The sequence below is a fragment of the Astatotilapia calliptera genome, chromosome 2 (genome assembly GCF_964374335.1).
Source record: "Astatotilapia calliptera chromosome 2, fAstCal68.1, whole genome shotgun sequence".
NCBI lineage: Eukaryota > Metazoa > Chordata > Actinopteri > Cichliformes > Cichlidae > Astatotilapia > Astatotilapia calliptera.
Genome location: NC_137423.1, coordinates 36,504,604 through 36,523,697, shown reverse-complemented (window position 1 = coordinate 36,523,697; position 19,094 = coordinate 36,504,604). Strand labels below are relative to the sequence as shown.

General features: G+C 40.1%; 1 protein-coding gene and 1 long non-coding RNA gene across 11 annotated transcripts in view; one reads left to right on the top strand and one right to left on the bottom strand.

Moving 5' to 3' along the window:
* diaph2 (diaphanous-related formin 2) overlaps positions 1-19,094 on the top strand; it is a 370,107-nt gene that overhangs the window by 205,276 nt on the left and 145,737 nt on the right. For all 10 annotated transcript variants that reach the window (XM_080308461.1, XM_080308483.1, XM_080308468.1 and 7 more), the window contains one exon: positions 1,744-1,838. In XM_080308461.1, the coding sequence (XP_080164587.1) occupies positions 1,744-1,838 (95 nt within the window). The remainder of the gene's footprint in view (positions 1-1,743; positions 1,839-19,094) is intronic.
* On the bottom strand, positions 16,266-19,040 carry LOC145431958 (uncharacterized). The gene is made up of 3 exons (XR_013912292.1): positions 17,735-19,040; positions 17,103-17,353; positions 16,266-17,019 (listed from the first exon to the last, which is right to left on the bottom strand). It is a non-coding gene; the product is annotated as an uncharacterized LOC145431958 (long non-coding RNA).

The following is a 19,094-nucleotide window of genomic DNA, read 5'->3' as shown; positions in this document are numbered from 1 at the left end:
AAAAACTCAGCATAGAGCTACGATACTTAATAAATTTATTAGACCACCTTTCATAAAAACCAAGAAAACACAGATATTTAAAAAATCTGTCAAAAATGAGTTTAAAGCTAAAAATCATATTGTTACTTATTAGACAAACAGAATTCATGTTTATATTGCTCAAATTAATTTATCGAGCATAACGTTCAACTATTCAAACTATTTTTTTCTTTTCAGGAAAATAAATAACTTCAATTTGACGCCTTAATAAAAAAATAATGATGTGTGTTTCCCTTTTTTATATTTTTTTGAAAAACTACATTTGAAAATTCATGGATAACAACAGTAATTATATCACAGCATTAAAAATGTCATGTTGATTAAAGTGCTTCCACATGCTGGCAGATTAACCGTTACAGAAACATAAAATGATTTTGATAATTACCAATGCTATTCATTTAGAGCAGCTATGCCATAAACCGTACATTGCGTGGTCTACTACATTTGCTGTTGTATCTCTATAGATGTAGTATCACTTATAGTATCGCTTTCTATCCCTTTTCAACAGTACAGAAAATGGAACATAAGAATCAGATGTTTGATTCCCGTATCAGTAATGCAGTAATGCAAAGCTCCTTTGTATACAAACTAAAACGAAAAATACACCTCAGTGCACCTGGAAAAACACATACATACTAATCCTCATGGGGGAATGTGCAGGTGCAATTTTCTGCTAAATTGTGCACCAAAACGGCATTGTGCTGCTGAATCTCATCAACACACCTACACCTACACCATCACAGGAAATAAGAACCAGGTGCAAGCTGATAGCACCAAATGTTGGATTTTCAGCCTGGAACTTTTTTTTTTGCCTTCCCATCTACGTTTCCCTCACTTTGAATCTCCAATGTGTCCTAGTATCCAATACATATGACCTATGAAGGGCGACTCTTAAGAGAACTCAGTACTGAATATCCAGCTGTAGGTCTATTGAAGAGGCAATACAAAGCAAAGACAATGTGCTTTATATGACAAAAAATGTTGAGCTGAGGAAAGGTAGGTATATTATGTAGTGAAACCAGAAAATGATGCTAGATGTTATGGGACTAAAGCTCTACAACACTATATCGTAAATCAAAGTGATAGCAACGGCGTGTTATGCTTTGACTGACTTAAACGCAGTAAATACTCTGTATATTAAGTAGCAGTAGACTATGAAGAGCTGAAAAAAGGACGCACTCCTTCTCTGTTGCACGTCACATACAGACATCAGGTCCCAGTGCTTCAGTAGTTAAGCAGCTGTTGAGTGACTCTCCTCCAACTCATTACCAAACCTCCATGTGTGACTTCCACCTGGATACACCATCAGCTCCACTTTTCAATGTAGCCACCCCACCTGGAGTGTGAAACAGCCATGAGGCTTTGCCCTGATGCAAATTCACTGGGCACCTTTGTATCCACCCTTACAAAAGCATGTAGCTGTTCACATGACACAAACACTCCTACAGCTAATTAAAAATATTCTCATTATTAGTATTGTTATTATCACCTGTCACTCTTTTACGTGTTGTTGTTAAATCTTGATTTTTCTTTCCTGTCCAGCTTTTGTGACACAGACTATCCAGTCGAAAGGCTTAAAATGCATTAGTTTTTCCAAGTGGAAAGTTAGGTCTGTGGTCATTTTGTGCTGAAATGTCTCTTTGAAGCCTGCAGTCTAATAAAAAAGGGAGAGGAAATGACTCTTTTCTGTCTACATCACAACAGCAATTTTCTTGGGCTCGTTCCGCCTGCCTTATGAAGAGATCCGGGACATTGTGCTCCAGGTAGACGAGGAGAGACTGAGTGAATCACTCATCCAGGTAAGACTGATACTCAGTGTGGTGCGTAAGTACCCCCCTTCCCCCCATTTTTCCTTTCTTTTTTACCCTTCTCTGTTACTTTGCAGTTTCTAAAAAATGTGTGAACTTTGTGTGTGTGGATACCTGGTGTTTTTTTTTGCACAAGTCAGTCGTCTCATTTTCATGTGGACCATAGAGACCCACCCTTTATCCTATTACAATGGATGGAGAAGGTGAAGGCTTGGCAAAGTCTCCTCAACTCCACCCCCATCTCTTCTTGTCTTTGTTTTAAACCGTGATTAATGAGCTTTCTAAAGGCTACTTGTTTTTTTCTATTTTATTTTTCACTGTCTCAAAAAAAACCATTAATTGAAAACAAGGTGGATGCACTTGAGGTGAAGATGCATCACTGTGCAGCCTGAGCCTCAATCTGCACTAACATTTCTTGCACTGTCCTTGTGAGTAAAGCAGCATGTTGGCTTTTATTACTGTTTTATTTCTGCAGTAGGAGGTGTGTACCCTAGGGGTGAGTAGCAAATAGAACATTTGATTTCAGTATAATCTTGGCAGTGATACACTGCTTTCTGTGCATGAGTGTGTACAGAAGTCTTTCTCCCCCCCCCCCCCACTTTTCTTTACTTGACAACCAGGAGTGGACATTGTTGAAGTGGCTGCTGATTTCAAGCTTAGGTCCAGAGAAAGGGGGAAAAGTTCCCACTAGCTCGAAGGGTGTCCTGTGGTGTCTGGCATTGGGACAGTTGATCTATTGGGTCCTGTGGTTGTGAGGTGGGCTTCTTTGGATTGCGTTTGCTCTGACACATCCTGTAGATGCTCAGTCAGATCAGTGTCATGTGTTCCTCAAGTCATTCCTGGCCAATGAGCTGGATCACACTGCTTTTGTGTTAAAGTTCTAGTGTGGTCTCAGAATGCAGCTGTGGTGTGGAGGTGGGTGATTACTTGGTTTGCACCAATGTTTAGTAAGGGAGAACATGTGCCAACATAACGCCCACATAATTCCCAGGAAAAAACTTCCCCAGTATAGCTGTGCAAAGTAACAATGTGATTAATGTTATTCAATTCACTTGAAAGTGGTCTTAATGTTGCTTCTGGTTGGTATATTGTATATACCAGTATATATCCTTTACCACCAAAACTTGCACGATTTGTACATCAACTAATGTAAATCCTGCAAAATCAACCCTTAAACTGACTAGGTGAAAGTACAGCCATAGGGTGTGTATGAGAGGACACACATCCCTCCTCTTTGGGGCGGAAGTATGTTAAAGTACTAACACATTGCCAGTACACACAGCACCACATATGATGTGATGAACAAATCGTGGCTGAATGTAGCAAAAATACACCAATGAGAAATGTCTCAGGGTTAGTCATATGTAGCTTTTTCAGCATTCAAACAGCTAGAAAGAGGTTTTTTATTGTCCCCATTTACTTTCTCCATTTTACTCTTTATTCAATGTGAAGCAGGACAGTGGGGTTTCTAACAAAAAGGCTCAACGGGGCTTAGGAGAATGAGCGTATGACTCAGTAAGAGCATCTGAAAACCAAGCTAATGTCATGAAATCTAGGGGGAGCCAGGGTGACCAACCGGGTTAACTTATTGGTACAGAAGGGGCACACATCTGGCATGTATGTCACTGCTGGTTAAATAATGGTCTGCATGGTCTGAAGTAGAAAGTTCAGGCGGAACAGTTTGGATAGCATCCCAGTTATTAACAATTCTTTCTTCTGTTAATTCACCTGCTGTTATGCTAATGTTATATAATGTCTCTTTTGAATTTGCTTTGAATTAATTAAATTATGATTCTCTTACATTAGAGGTTTACTAGCCTTTATATATGGTGTATAAATAGAATTTGAGTGGGTGACAATGCATACATATTCTATTATTGTGGAATATAAGCTTTTAACTAAATCCAATGCAATTGTTTAATGCATGGATATAACACTGATGCATTCTCATTTTATGAGAATGAAGTTCATTTTAAATATTAAGGTTGAGGTATTAAAAATCAGTTTGAACCCACAGACAGCTCAAAGCGCATGTCATGTAGTGGTTAAAATGTGAAGCTCGAGGACTTATTAAACTGTGTTTGACTGAAAGCACGATTTGCTGCAAATGGTACATTGCAATAATGTTTGGCAAGAGAGGGAAGCAAAACAAATGCGTAAATTTTTATTTACATGAAAATGTTGCTAATTGTATACTTAGATAACCATCCTACTGAAATATGAATGAGGTGATTATAAAGCAAAAGCGTGCAGAAATGAGCTCGCAAATTAAACGAGGCAGCAAGCAACACATGCCCAACAAATACAATTATAGCTATAGTTGAAACTATGCAGAGGCGCTGAAGGGAAGCAAAAAGACTCCCTGCTGGGTGACACAGTCCTGAGTGTGGGCTCCATCTGCACAGTGCTTATCCACATTCATTATGCTGATTAATCATTCCTCACCACCCACTTTCAGCCACACGCCAATCACCATTTATCTTTTGGACAGATGCACACACATAAAATAAAGCAAGGACGCTTTCAAAAGTAAATGAGTAACAACAACAATAAAAACATTATTAGTAAACTTTCTTCATCGTATTCTTCATCTTCACCTTCTGCTCCTTGCTCTTCTTAGCAAAAGTGTACATGCTATTGGTTTTACACCAGTCATTTACTGTTACTGAACTACAATCAAAATGTGCAATGGAAATTTTTAGTGTTTTTTTTTTTCATTCAAAAATTGCCACGTTGAAAAATTCATTTGGCAATTAGACAAAGAGTGCCTGTATTTGTGGTGAAGAAGAGGAGACATGAACAATTCCTCCTTTTTAACTGGCTGTGCAGTTTTCGTTATGAAACGAAAATAACCAAGTTCAAATGTCTGTTCAACAATTGGAATCAACCAGATAAGTTTAAAGAATGGTGAAAATGGAAAGAATCAGGGAAGCAAGAGGTGTTCATAATCCATCTAAAACCCTGTAACTCAATCTTATTACCTTCCTTCTCAGTCGACATGTCTAATGTAATGATTTGTCAGCAGAATGTGGCAGTACGCTGGCCTTGAAGTACCCCTACAATGTGTCACCCTGGCAGAGCGGATAGATAGGAGTTGATTGGCTCTCCTTATTCTGCATTAGGGCCCATCAACGCCTCGGAGATGATATACACATCCCTGAATGTTAGCAGACAGTCCTGGATCTCCCCATTCATCCATGCCCCACACGAATGCTTGCACCCTTATTTTCATCTCCATGCACCCAGCATGCAAACATAAGTACGGCACATGCAAATGGATAGACGGTGTCAGTTATCCCCTCTGTTTTCTAGTCCCTGTAAAACTGCATTATGCATCATCTAACCAATAAATGTGTGCACAGTCCTCAAACACACACACACACACACACACATTTGCATTCTGTCATGCCCTCTTTCTTTGTCTGTGCTCTTTGTTTGACTACAATAGACATAGTGCTGGTGGTCATTTTGTAAATCAGGTCAGCTTCATCAAATTTTAAAAGACAGAGTCACCACACTACCATATAGATTATAACAGTGTGGACAATGACAAACAACAATACCAGTTGGCTCAGTGAAAGCAGGTTGAGTCTCAGAAAGCATTGCAAAGGTCTGCTTTTAAAAGAGCTGACATCCTGACAAAGCTATTCATTGCTTTTATTGGTGGCAGGAGAAGCAGCAAGGGAAGGGTCCTGTAGACCTTTTTTGTGTGTGAAAGAGTCAGGCACATGTGGGCTTCAGGGCCAGGTTCTATTGTGTTTGCATTTAGTTTTGGCACTGCAAGACTACGAGACCTAAGCAGCACTCTGGCTAAGAACACATCTTCCACACTTGCATTATTTCAATCATTTTTGTGGATATGTGCCCATGAGCCTACTGTTACTGATTTAAACTGTTGCCTTTGGTGTTTTTATCTGTCCAAAAGTACCCAACAGCCTCTTTGCCCCAGAGGGGGGAAGGCTTAACTGGCATAATGATGGTATTTGGTCCCATGCCCTTACGGTTCATGCCAAAGGAACACAAGGAGGCCAAACAATGCCCAGATTATTAATAAGCACTTGTAAACTTGAATAGTTTATAGTGCAATCAACTGGTACACATGCAGGGAGTTATTAGCTCATAACCTTTCTCTGTTAGAGTAGTTGTCACTGGAGAATTGCAAAAGAAGTTAAAGTTGCTGACAATGTTGCCATTATTGTATTAAACAGGGTTTGCATTCTCAAAGAGAAACTGTGTCCAACGGCTTATTTAAATTATTTTTTACTTACAGTAGGACGGATTAAGAGGTGTTGGTTTTTAGGAATTTAGATTAATGCTTAGCAAGGATACTCTCCAAGCACTCTCTCAGCTCGTTCTTTTGTCTTGCCACTTTTTTCCTTATTATTCTTGTACAATGTTTCTGCTGGACTACCTTGCATTCCCTCATTGCTTAATTGGCACATCTTGGGAAATAGTTCTTTGCGATTACAGTTTATAAATTCTTAAGCTGTCTACAATGCATGTATACCCTCTTCTAATGCTCCCCCGGGCAAATATAAGCTTTTTTAGGTCTAATCAGCTTTTCTCCTTCCATCAAGCAAAAACAGCCCGTGGTTCTTCATGCTGTATACATAGTTGGAGATCACAGCCCTTGTGATGTCCAATTATGCTCCATTTCTAATTTAACCATTTCATATTAAAGCGCATCACTACATTGACCTCAGTAGGTGAGAGCAAACATGTAATCATAAAGACTATATTTAAATTAGGCAATTTTAGTCTGGGAATTCATAAATGCAATATGCAATATATGCAGTATTTTGCATCATCATCCTTTGTCTTTTAATAGATATCAGGTCGATTGCTGCAGTTATTTTTGAGAACTTGCCTCCACTTTGCATCCTGGGTATTTCAGTTTCTTCTCTTTCTTTAGCCAATCCAACTCGCTAAATGAAGTTAAAAGAGGGCATATGTAGGGGCTTAATCATGCTGCAGCATCAATCTTGGATTCACCAAATTATAAATAAAAGTCTTAAAATTCAGATAATTATTTCTCTCTCTCTATTTTACCCCATCTGCATTGAGAATTAAACTTTAGGCTTCTGGAGAGCAGCTCTTTTCTCGGTCTCTACTAAGAACACACCACGTGATCTAGCTTTTTGAAATGAGGGAGTCATCACTAAATGTTTTAGTACGCCCAGTTTTTGGTGCGTGTGGTAAGCTAACTCTCGTCAGCGGATGATATGGCCCTAGGGGCTTGTTTTGCAGAATATCAGAGTGGCTCCTTAATGTTTAATGTCTGCCAATGTATTTTATATTACCCCATCTTCTTTTCAAAAGGAAAGGCTAATGACTAACACTGCACCGCTGCTATTCATTTGTAATTAGTATTGCCCTATGTTGTGTGCAAATGCACTAGTAAAAATATCAAAGAATTGCATAATAGTGGCCATTAGCTTGCATTTAAACTTAGCATATCCTAATTGAGTCAGTGTATGCATATCACTTTTATTACTCATTGGTTGACATACCAGCGCTTTTAGGTAAATAGTGGGACATTTCTTTATTCCTTTTTATGCTTTTTATATAAGCAGAAAATTGTTACATACATTGCACTCAACTCCTGATTTAGTGCAGAAAAAATGAAAATGATACAATGCTGCAATATCAACAGGAACAGACCAATAGCCTGTATGTATTACACCTTCTTTTTCAAGTACAGCACTTATTTAAATAAATATTTCCCCAGTCTGACCTATTCTGACCCTGCTGTGATATCCTGTACATGAAAACAGGAAAAGCAGTCTCCGCTATCAGTTTATAGCATTTCTTTAGTCCCTGTTTTGCTCATTGCATTGTAGGTTTTTGAAAATATGTTTTCATTTTCAAAGTGAAAGCAAAGTGTCTAACAGCCCTAAGATAACAGCAGATATCCTGACTTCATGTTTCCTTTGATGGCTTTTTTCTTTTTTTTGGGATCTTCTATGCCTTACTTCTCTGGGGAAAGAAATGCGCTGATGTGTAACATGTATACGTAGAAATTTAAATAATTTAGGGCTCTTAATATTTTTCTGATTCTCAAAGAGTGATGATTATGTGGCTGTCATTTCATCAATATCAGTTCACATTATCAGTGAAGACAATTTAAAGTGGCAGGCTGAATAATCGGTCGCTAACGTGGCTAATAAATGCTGCATAAAAATGATGATTACTTCAGTTCAATCAGCTATGTGAACACAAATGGATAATTGATGCTTCACAAATACGATATACCTTTCACATAAATGTAATATTTACTTTGAAGCTCAATTTATATGTAAAGCTAATGATGATAATAATAAAGGTTCTTCACTGGCAATGGCAATTTTAAAGGCGTATCAACTTACTGCATCATATACAGTCCTAATACACACTGACTAGTTGGTCTCCCAGTAAACACAAGTGTTGTCAGCTTTTGGCTTTTCACTACATCCCTTCACTTCGCCATGGCAACAACCTTTCCACCAGGTCTCACAGGAGTCTTCGGAACTAGCCTTGCTTGTTATTATTGTTTATCTCTCTTGTCAATCACCCAGATCACCACCATGCTCATCCATATGCATGGCCCTATGCAGTTGCTCATTGGCTGCTGGGTCTTGCAGTGCCCATGCCAGTCTTTGTTCGCTGCTGTAACAGGTGATTGTAGCAGACTGGCACATTGTTGGGCATCATTTTCATGGTGTAAAAGTGCACATGTGGGGCATGGTGATAAGTATGGGCCTGTTGGATTAGAGCTTAAGCAGGAGAAACGAGCCCCCATGGGCTTAATTGTGGTTTATTTTGGCACACAGCACATAACTCTACTCTGCATCAAATGCCAATTTAACAATGAAATGTGAAATACATTATGCAGACTTGGGAGGGCTGGAAAAATAAGACAGGAAAGGAGAGGAGGTATTGAATAAACAAAGTAAAGGCAAGGAGAAAGAGAAATCAGGCTTGAATTGGTGCTATATCAAAATGTGTTTTAGAAGTGATGGCCAGCACCCAAGGTACTGCATGTACTTTTCACTGATCATCACCAAGCTGCTGATCTGTAACCACAGGGTCCTGGCCAGGTACTCTGTCCTAAGGTTGAATATTGATTAAAGGCACAGACACACACACCTACACACGCAGTAGGAAGTCCATTCACAATGCACCACAGCAGTTAAATTTTGATTATGTGCGGTCCATTCAGCTCCTTCTCTGGCGTACCGGGTGCTGTATTTCCTTAACCAAGTAAAAATTTGTTTTCTGTTTTCACTTTCCAATTCGGTGTCTTTGTTACTGTGACAGATGGCACATCATTCAAAGAAACCCTCTCAGAAGGCAGACTCCATAAACAAATTAATTTCTATTACTGTTTTGCATGCATGCTCTGTTCTTACGTGATTGACAGTCGCCTCATATATGCTCTGTATTAGTAAGACTATATGAGACATGGCAAAAGAAAAATGGATACAAATGAGTGACAATTTCAGTGCAGCTGAGTAAAGTTCACCCTGCTATCTCCACCTTGGCAAGTTTGTTTCTTAGCAAATGATTTGAATATAGTTTCCCCTGGTATTCTTAAAACAATATGAACATCATAGAGGAGTGATAATAGTTGAATACATGTTTTAAAGCAAAGTTTATTGTCAGTTATTTATGAAAAAGTTTCATTTGTAAGTCCTAACGGCTCGCACCTATTCAAGTGAGAACGGATGCACTTTAATCTCTTGCTTTCACTGCTTTGTGTGTGTGTGTTGCTTGTTTCTGTCTCTTTTGCCACCTCTCTGTTTTAATTTTTCTTTTTGTGTGTGTAAACTTGTACTTGCTTTCTTACCCTCACTCTTAATCGCACTTCACACCTTCCATCATAAATACAAGTGCTCAGGTATGCATGTTTAACAAAAAATCCTCATATTTTATCCTAAAAGGCAAATTTAATGTCACACTAAGTCTGTCAGCTTTTCCAGCCCCAACCCTGAAATTAATCCCTCCCCACATCTCTCCCAACCTGTTTTCTTCTCTCTGTGTGTTTGTCTTTTTCTCTTAGACTGCATTTCCCATTTAGTTTAATGCGATTTTAGAATCTGCCACACTCAGTTCGTTGCCTGTCAGTCTGTCACTGTCGCTTTGCTCACAGTGAGATTTGACGTGTTTATGTCGTTTGGCAGGATGTAGATTGTCTAAACTATGCAGCTGTAAGACTGATGTTCTTTGTTTAACATGTTTACCTCCGAGACATGATTTGCCATTTCTTTCTGCTGCTTGTTCTTATTTTTAACCTGTACGTCGCTCCTGTAGTGTCAGATTTAATTGTGGAATGTTTTCTAAGATATTTTTAAAAAGCACAAAAGTAATTGTAAATGCATTCGATATGATTTGAAATATAACAATAGTTTATTTGAGATTTGTAAACCTAATTTTTTTTGTAGTGCTGAATATTTCCAAGCCAAATTTGTGTTGCAGTGTACTTTATTTCGTTGATTGTTTTTCAGTCAAAAGTGCCCCCGTTTGCATAAACAAAAACACAACTTGATAGCCTTTGTTCCATGTATTCAGTTTACAGTAATAGTAACCTTTTGTTTGAGATTGATGCCGTCTACGCCCACAGAGCATTGTGCAAAGTTGCTTTTTTCTTTCTTTTGACTATTAAGCTTAGTTTGAGAAAAAAAACAAAAAAAAGAAACTTTTGAAATTGCCCAAGTCTTTCTTTTTAGACTGTCAGGGGCTGGTTTAAGAAGTAAGGTTTGCAGAAAGCTGAGAAGTCTTTGCATCTGTTGATTATTTTGTTATTGATTCAACCCAAAGTCTTCACTGATTTGCCATGAGCCAGGTAAAAAGCCCGCTGAGGTGTCACGGCAGATAAGTGGCAGTCCCATGTTGTTCTCATCACAAGTGTGGGAATAATAGCAAATGTTTCTCTGTCTTCAAAAACTGAGGAGAAAATCAATTAAAAGGAGAAAATCACATCTGTCAAACACATGGCAGGCATGGCTTGTCTTCTGTCTTTGTTATAAACCTTCCATATGCTCTTTAAAAAGGGGCACAATTTACTCAGATCATATTTTAGACATCAGATAACGCTTTCTCGTTTCTCCTTTATTTAACCCAACTTAATAAAGAGTTTATTGCTCTGAGAAAAGTTCCATCGATTGGCGTATCTCTAATATCGCTGATTGTATCTCAAGGGTTCTTGGGCTTCTTTATCATTTTGACTTTACTTTTGGGAATATGCTGCTCAGAGCTCTGGTATGAGTTGTAGTATTATTGTACTTACAAGTCCAAGTCAATGAAATTTGATGATGATATACACCATATATACATATATGTATTTAGCAGATACAGTAAGCACTGTCACTGTAGCCTGAATGTCAGTGTTTTTCTTAAGCACTACATCACCAATCCTTTTTTTAACCGCATGCAAGCATTTAAACTGTTTGTTAAAGTTTATAGTTATTGCATACCCAGTACTGCCCATTAAGTTGTTCTACCTTGGCGTGTGAGTGCTGAATGCTATGAAACTGTGAATTGACAGCAGCAGAGATCAAAGTGTTGAAGTAAAAGCCCTACAGACACTGTCATCCTCTGCAAATGTTTAGTGAACCGAAACCTGTATCTCATTACTTTTACACTCTTCTTTACCCTCTCAGCTGCTTCCAATCCCCACCTTGACAGTCTGAGTACTAATAGTGAAATTATTCCTACATATATCTACATATATATATATATCTATATATCTATATACAGTGGGGCAAAAAAGTATTTAGTCAGCCACCGATTGTGCAAGTTCCCCCACTTAAAATGATGACAGAGGTCAGTAATTTGCACCAGAGGTACACTTCAACTGTGAGAGACAGAATGTGAAAAAAAAATCCATGAATCCACATGGTAGGATTTGTAAAGAATTTATTCGTAAATCAGGGTGGAAAATAAGTATTTGGTCACCTCAAACAAGGAAAATCTCTGGCTCTCACAGACCTGTAACGTCTTCTGTAAGAAGCTTTTCTGTCCCCCACTCGTTACCTGTATGAATGGCACCTGTTTGAACTCATCATCTGTATAAAAGACACCTGTCCACAGCCTCAAACAGTCAGACTCCAAACTCCGCCATGGCCAAGACCAAAGAGCTTTTGAAGGACACCAGGAAAAGTATTGTAGACCTGCACCAGACTGGGAAGAGTGAATCTACAATAGGCAAGCAGCTTGGTGTGAAAAAATCAACTGTGGGAGCAATCATCAGAAAATGGAAGACATACAAGACCACTGATAATCTCCCTCGATCTGGGGCTCCACGCAAGATCTCATCCCGTGGGGTCAAAATGATCATGAGAACGGTGAGCAAAGATCCCAGAACCACACGGGGGGACCTGGTGAATGACCTGCAGAGAGCTGGGACCAAAGTAACAAAGGTCACCATCAGTAACACACTACAACGGCAGGGAATCAAATCCCGCAGTGCCAGACGTGTTCCGCTGCTGAAGCCAGTGCATGTCCAGGCCCGTCTGAAGTTTGCCAGAGAGCACATGGATGATACAGCAGAGGATTGGGAGAATGTCATGTGGTCAGATGAAACCAAAGTAGAACTTTTTGGTATAAACTCAACTCGTCGTGTTTGGAGGAAGAAGAATACTGAGTTGCATCCCAAGAACACCATACCTACTGTGAAGCATGGGGGTGGAAACATCATGCTATGGGGCTGTTTTTCTGCCAAGGGGACAGGACGACTGATCCGTGTTAAGGACAGAATGAATGGGGCCATGTATCGTGAGATTTTGAGCCAAAACCTCCTTCCATCAGTGAGAACTTTGAAGATGAAACGAGGCTGGGTCTTCCAACATGACAATGATCCAAAACACACCGCCCGGGCAACAAAGGAGTGGCTCCGTAAGAAGCATTTGAAAGTCCTGGAGTGGCCTAGCCAGTCTCCAGACCTCAACCCCATAGAAAATCTGTGGCGGGAGTTGAAGGTCCGTGTTGCTCGGCGACAGCCCCAAAACATCACTGCTCTCGAGAAGCTCTGCATGGAGGAATGGGCCAAAATACCAGCTACTGTGTGTGCAAACCTGGTAAAGACCTATAGTAAACGTTTGACCTCTGTTATTGCCAACAAAGGTTATGTTACAAAGTATTGAGTTGTATTTTTGTTATTGACCAAATACTTATTTTCCACCCTGATTTACAAATAAATTCTTTACAAATCCTACCATGTGGATTCATGGATTTTTTTTTCACATTCTGTCTCTCACAGTTGAAGTGTACCTCTGGTGCAAATTACTGACCTCTGTCATCATTTTAAGTGGGGGAACTTGCACAATCGGTGGCTGACTAAATACTTTTTTGCCTCACTGTATATGTAAAAGAAAAACAAAACAAAAAAAACTAAATCCCCTCCGGCCCTGCGGACAGTCTTTATCCCCTTTATCAAGCTCGGCTCCTCTACCAGATGCCTGGGAGCATAAGGGTCCTGGTCAGTATCTAGGAATGTTCCTAGGAATGTGCTTTTCTGGACAGAGAACAAGAGAGCAGAGATGTCCTTCACGGGATGTGCTGGAGCCACTTTTCCAGGTTGGGGTTCACTGCCCCAAGTGCTCCAATTACCTTCACATTCCCACACCTTCTATAGCTCCACTCTAAGTCTCAGTATTTGTTTCCTTCTTCCTGATGTGGTATCGTTACATCTATTACTACGGCCTTCTTCTTCCACTTGTCCACCACTACTCAGGTTGGCTAGCCATCACCAGTTTATCCACATGTAACTGAAAGGCCCACCTGATCCTAGCTCAGTCATTCTCAACCACTCGAGAGGTTTGACTTCGGGACATCCAGGCAGGCTTTTTTGTCTTTATGTCAGTGGCTTCCACCTCCTCCTTTGGCCAGCTTATTAAGCCAACTTATCTCATATCTGGCGCACGTAGGTGTGGATTGTCCAGATCTTGTTATTCCTATTCAGTTGGATCCTCAGGACTTGCCGTACTCTTTTGGTAGTACACTCCCCTCAGTAGGACTATGTTCCCTCTCCCATCCGTTCCCTTCACATCTAACTACACTTCTTTAGTCTGAATGACATTCCATTGTTGTTGCTGTAGATCCTGGGGGTGTGGATCGAGTCGTGTTCACTTCTGGCATACAACTTGTATGCCATGTTGCTGCGATCTGTTTTTAGATGCATTAGCCACTGAGTGTTGCAGTTATGTGTTGCATCCTTCTTAAACTGTATTCTTTCTAATAGAATACTGCTTAAAATAACCCTGCATTTCGTTAGCAAAATAAATTAAATGAGTCAGGTTGTGCGGAAGTATGTGATGCTTTATTTTCTTTTCTTTCCTTTTTTAAACATTTATAGTATTTATGGAGCAATAAAGTAAAATAGACAATCAAGCAGCAGGGTATGCTTTCGGACATTCCCTTCTTGTGACTGACACATAACTGCTGTGTGGATTTGCACTGTGTCCTTAAGTTCCCACTTTCATCGTTGTTTTATGTTTTAGTTTTTTTAAGCAAGACATGAAAAACTAAAATCCTCAGCTATGCAAATCCAAACAGTTTTCAAACTGACAGGTGGCCATGTTGTCTTTTTAATATAACGTGTAGACAATGACATTGCCAGTTTTCTACTCATATCAATAGTTTCTTCACTACGTTTCGCATAAAACATCTTACGACAAATGCGTATACAGTTGCTACACACATTTCACCTACACCTGCTTTCTTTTTTGAGGATTTAGCATGAACAACATGCTGTTGTTGCTTCATGTTTCGCCGTGTCTTGGCACATGTGCTGATACGTAGCGCCTTCATCTTCGCCCAAGGCGGTAAATGAATGTGTAGTTTTGCTAGCATACTTGCAGTAATCTCTCCTAGACTGCTGTGTGTGTCTGGTGGCCTGTGGTGAGGAGTCTGGCCCAGCGTCATCACCCAGACTCCCACATTGCTACACATATGGTGCTGCCTTTGTGTCAATTGTACTCTATGGGGTTTCTGATAATTAACAAGATGACAGACAAATGAAATGACAAGCACAAGGTGGATTAGATTTTCCACTACCTTGTCTTCTTGCTTTGTTTTTCATTTAGTTGCATTCAACTTCCATATTTTGAATGTTTTAGATTAATTTCACTTTTTTCGCAAGGTGCTCATAATGTAACTGCAGTTTCTACTTTGCAAATGGCAAATTTAACAGACATTTTCTGTTAAAGTTTATATATGTAATGCCTGGTCTTGGATTTACATGCTGTGTAAAAGTGCCGCATCAGTTTTGAAAGGTACAAACATTATTATAAATGGACTGGAATACATTTATCAACAAGGACTGCCAAGGATACTTTTCCTTCATGTCTCTTCTGTGCCAGACCAGACTCATGGAAATGGAAAGACATTGTGAAAGACTTACATTATGAGTGTGAAGACATATCCCTAATTATTTGCCAGAGAATAATCTAAATGATTTGTCACAGTATTAGCTGTAGCTATTGCAACAAATGAACAGTTTTCCTCTATATTACCGTTGTTTTATTCAGAGCCAACTCTACAATGTCAGACAGCACTGTTACTAATCCGACTGCTAATATTATCTTTTAGAGTTCACGAGAAGAACTTTATTCACAGCTTATTTTGTTCTGAGTTTATCTACCAGGAGAGTGTAGATAGTTTTTAGATTTTTGGAATTTTATTGCATACAGAAAAAGCCCATTCGGTTCAGTGAAACATGGATCATAAATGGATGTCACACATGAATTTTGGATAGTAATAGCATTCCAGCTGTACCTAAGCGGTCTAAACGGCTGCATTACTAAACATATTTGGATAGAACTCCTCGGAACACTTTAGCATGATCCGAAGTTTTCCCAGTCATTATTAACTTCAGCATGATCCTTAAAATTACAATTGCACCAAGATTTTGTTGTTTGTTGCTCTGTTTTTTTGTTGTTTTTTTTCATATCCTAAAAAAATATTTATGTTCCTGTTGACATGATCAAAAGCCTTCATTATAAAAGCACCATTGCTTGCTGCAGACCTTAATTGGGGCTTTGGCAAAAGCAAGAAACATTTGATTTAATGGCTTCATCCCAAACAGGACTGCATGGCTTGCATTATAGCTCACTTTTTATATTGCTGAATTCCCTGAGGGAAGGACAGAGATGTCATCATTAGTGGGAAGTAGACTCTGGCTGTGTTGTCTGTGATGACTGCTGAGGTCTATAGCATGGTCAGCCAGGCCTGTGGCCCAGTAGCTGTGTCTGCTCTCTGTTTTCCCTGTCTAGGCTTCCATCTGGCCACGTGATCCTGCGCCAGTCTGCTCCTGCTGAATAAATTTGGGGAGCTAATGAGGAAGGAAGCTTTGTGAGGAACTGGAAAAGGGCACATCTTCCTCTCTTTTCCTCTGAAAAAAGGAGGTGGAAAAGTCGCTGTGGTCAATTTTATTAACTTGGCTGACCTTCACACAAACAATTAACATTTACAGAAAACGCAGCCCCTCCCATTATCTTCCTCATCTCCATCTTTATCTTTAACTTCACTACCAGCAGGATTGTTTTTTCTTTTGCGAAGAAATTTATAAGACAATTGTAGATTGATGGACAACCCGCTGCATGTATTTTATAGACAGTAGCAAGGATATGTTGGCAATACTGCAGAAATTTGGATATCTTTTATTCGTTATCAGGTTTAGTAATTGGCTAAGGGCCACCATTCTCACAGTAATAAACCAACAGTGAGCAGTAACTGCGTGACCTTATCTTGTCATTGTTGTATGAGTCCATCAGCAAACCACTGTGCACTGAGTAAAATCTGTTCCAATAAATCTGTTAAAAAAAGTGTGTATTCATTTATGTATACTAAACAAAACTAGACAATCCACTAACTGGGTCACAGAGCCTGGACCAAGTCTAAACCTAAGCAGCAGGTGAGTCCAAAAACAAACAAATAGCAGTTCTGGTCACCGGCCACGGGACAAGCGGCACTTCACTGGGAACTGCCAGAGGCGACGGGACTCCTCAGGCAGCTTGGTTTGAGGTTGTCAACAGACGCGACGGAGAACCTTGGGCTTGGGCAGAACAGGACCAAGTGGCGGAGCACAGACCTCTGGCTGGGACAAAACATGCTGTGCCACAGATGAATGAGGTCCACACGGCGTGGGCACCTCTGGGTAGGACAAGGCAGACGGTGCAGAGAGCTCTGGCTGGGCCTGCACAGGGCACACAGCAGGCTCTGGATAAGCTACCATTCTCATTCTGGAAAAACATATGGCTGAACACCAGTCATCCCCACCTATGGAACAGCTACAGGTGCAGAAGTGGACTGGGTCTCAGCTGCCCTCGCCCTGGAAACTGGTGCAGGGACCCACCGGACATCAGCTGCTTCCACCTGAGGAACTGGTACAGGTCCAGAGGTGGACTGGGTCCCAGCTGGCTTTAGCCTGGGAACAGGGACTGCTGCAGGGGCCAACTGGACACCAGCCACTCCCACCCGAGGAACAGGTATGGGTGCGGGAGAGAGCTATGTCCAACCCGCTGGGGGAACTGGAATAGGGCCCAAGTCACAGGTGGAAAAACTCAACCAGTTTCAAAAGCACAACAGTCTTTGTATTTATGAATTGAATGATACAGGTTGGGGAGCAAAAACAGTCTTTTGATAGTCCAGCACACATTCACAGTAAACAGTCTTCAAAGAGGATAATTCAGGGTCCTCAGAAGTGACTGGTTCAGGGAAATAAACTGTGAAGTGACTTTAGAGTCGCTAGCCCAGCCTCTTTGCAGACTTTAGTGGGTCAGCTACATGATGCACACGTTTAATGTTGGTCGCTTTTGAAGCAAAAGAAACAGTCTTAGATTTTGATGGGCTAGTGGTACACTGAACAGTCATTAGGTCCTTTGCATAGCAAACAACAGTTTTTGACTTACCGTGAACACGAGGGAAAAGGTCTTTCTCACTCACAGGGAATTGCTCTGCAAAAGAAGAGCAGCGACCATGGGAGCCTAGCATCTTCTTGCTCCGACTGCCCCCGACTCAAAACCTTCAGCGAGCCACACAGCGGCATTGAGGTGGAAATGCCAAGCATTTCAGCTCGTCTCCCTTGGAACATGAGGAGACACAATATATACAAGGAAGGAGGAAACAGAGCAGAGCGGAAACACCTGGGGAACACAGCTGAACATAGTCCGACTGATGAGACGGGAAGCAGAACAGAACATAATGCACCCAGGACGAAGGACTGACAAAATAAGACAGGAAGCACGAGAGACGCACACAGACTGACTACATACAGAGGGTGAGGGCGAGAGCATAGAGGAACCAGATAGACACATAGGGACATGACTGGGGTAACAGAGGCAAATAAACATGGAGACAAGACTAACTGCACAGGGAGACACCTATAATTAACACAGAAAACTAGACACAAGAGGATGGGAAACACTAAGGAAGGACTTGCTCTTACACAATGTATAACAGAAGAAGACTAAATATGCCAAGGGAATGGCTACAAGAAACAATAATGAAATTAACCAAGCGTAGAATTCATAATAAAAAAATCTAGAAAATCCACTAACTCAGAACGCTGGGTCACAGACCCAGGACCATGACAAGTAACCAAAGTTCATGTGTTACTTTGAGGCTTGTATGCTGCTTAATATGAATAAATGTTGTTGATACCAAGCGTAGTATTATGTCTTTGTGCTGATAGCTACAACAGCAATCGGGGTCATTGTAGGAAGAAAAAAACGAGGTAGTAGTGTAATATTCAAGAAAAAATAACAATGAACAATAAAAAAACAAATCTCAAAGAATAAAATCATGAGTGTATTAGAAAAAAGCCAAAAACGTTTTCACAGTCCTGGCCACTTGTATGTTTGGACTTTCTATTGATCAAGTTTCTTCTATCAGTGTTTCGGATTTGTCCAAATCTTGTATTATAGTTGAATGAAGAAACACATTTTAGACCCTGTTTTATGCTCTTAATACCAGTTCAGTTTTATCAACCCCTGCTGTGGTTACTTGCTTTCATTAAGAAATATTCTGCTTAAGTTATTACGACATATAAACTATTTCGTTGTTATGATGCTCATAGTTCTTTTTCTCTTGCATTTCCAAATTGATGTTGATTATTCATAGTACTGTGTTTTTGGTTGTTGGTTGGTGTTGAGGAAAATACAAAGCACTCTAGTGGTATCAAGTAGTGAAGTAGAGTAGAAAGTACAAGTAGAGTATCAAGTAGAAATACATTTTACTAAAATTTTACCTACTTACTGTATAGTCTTCACG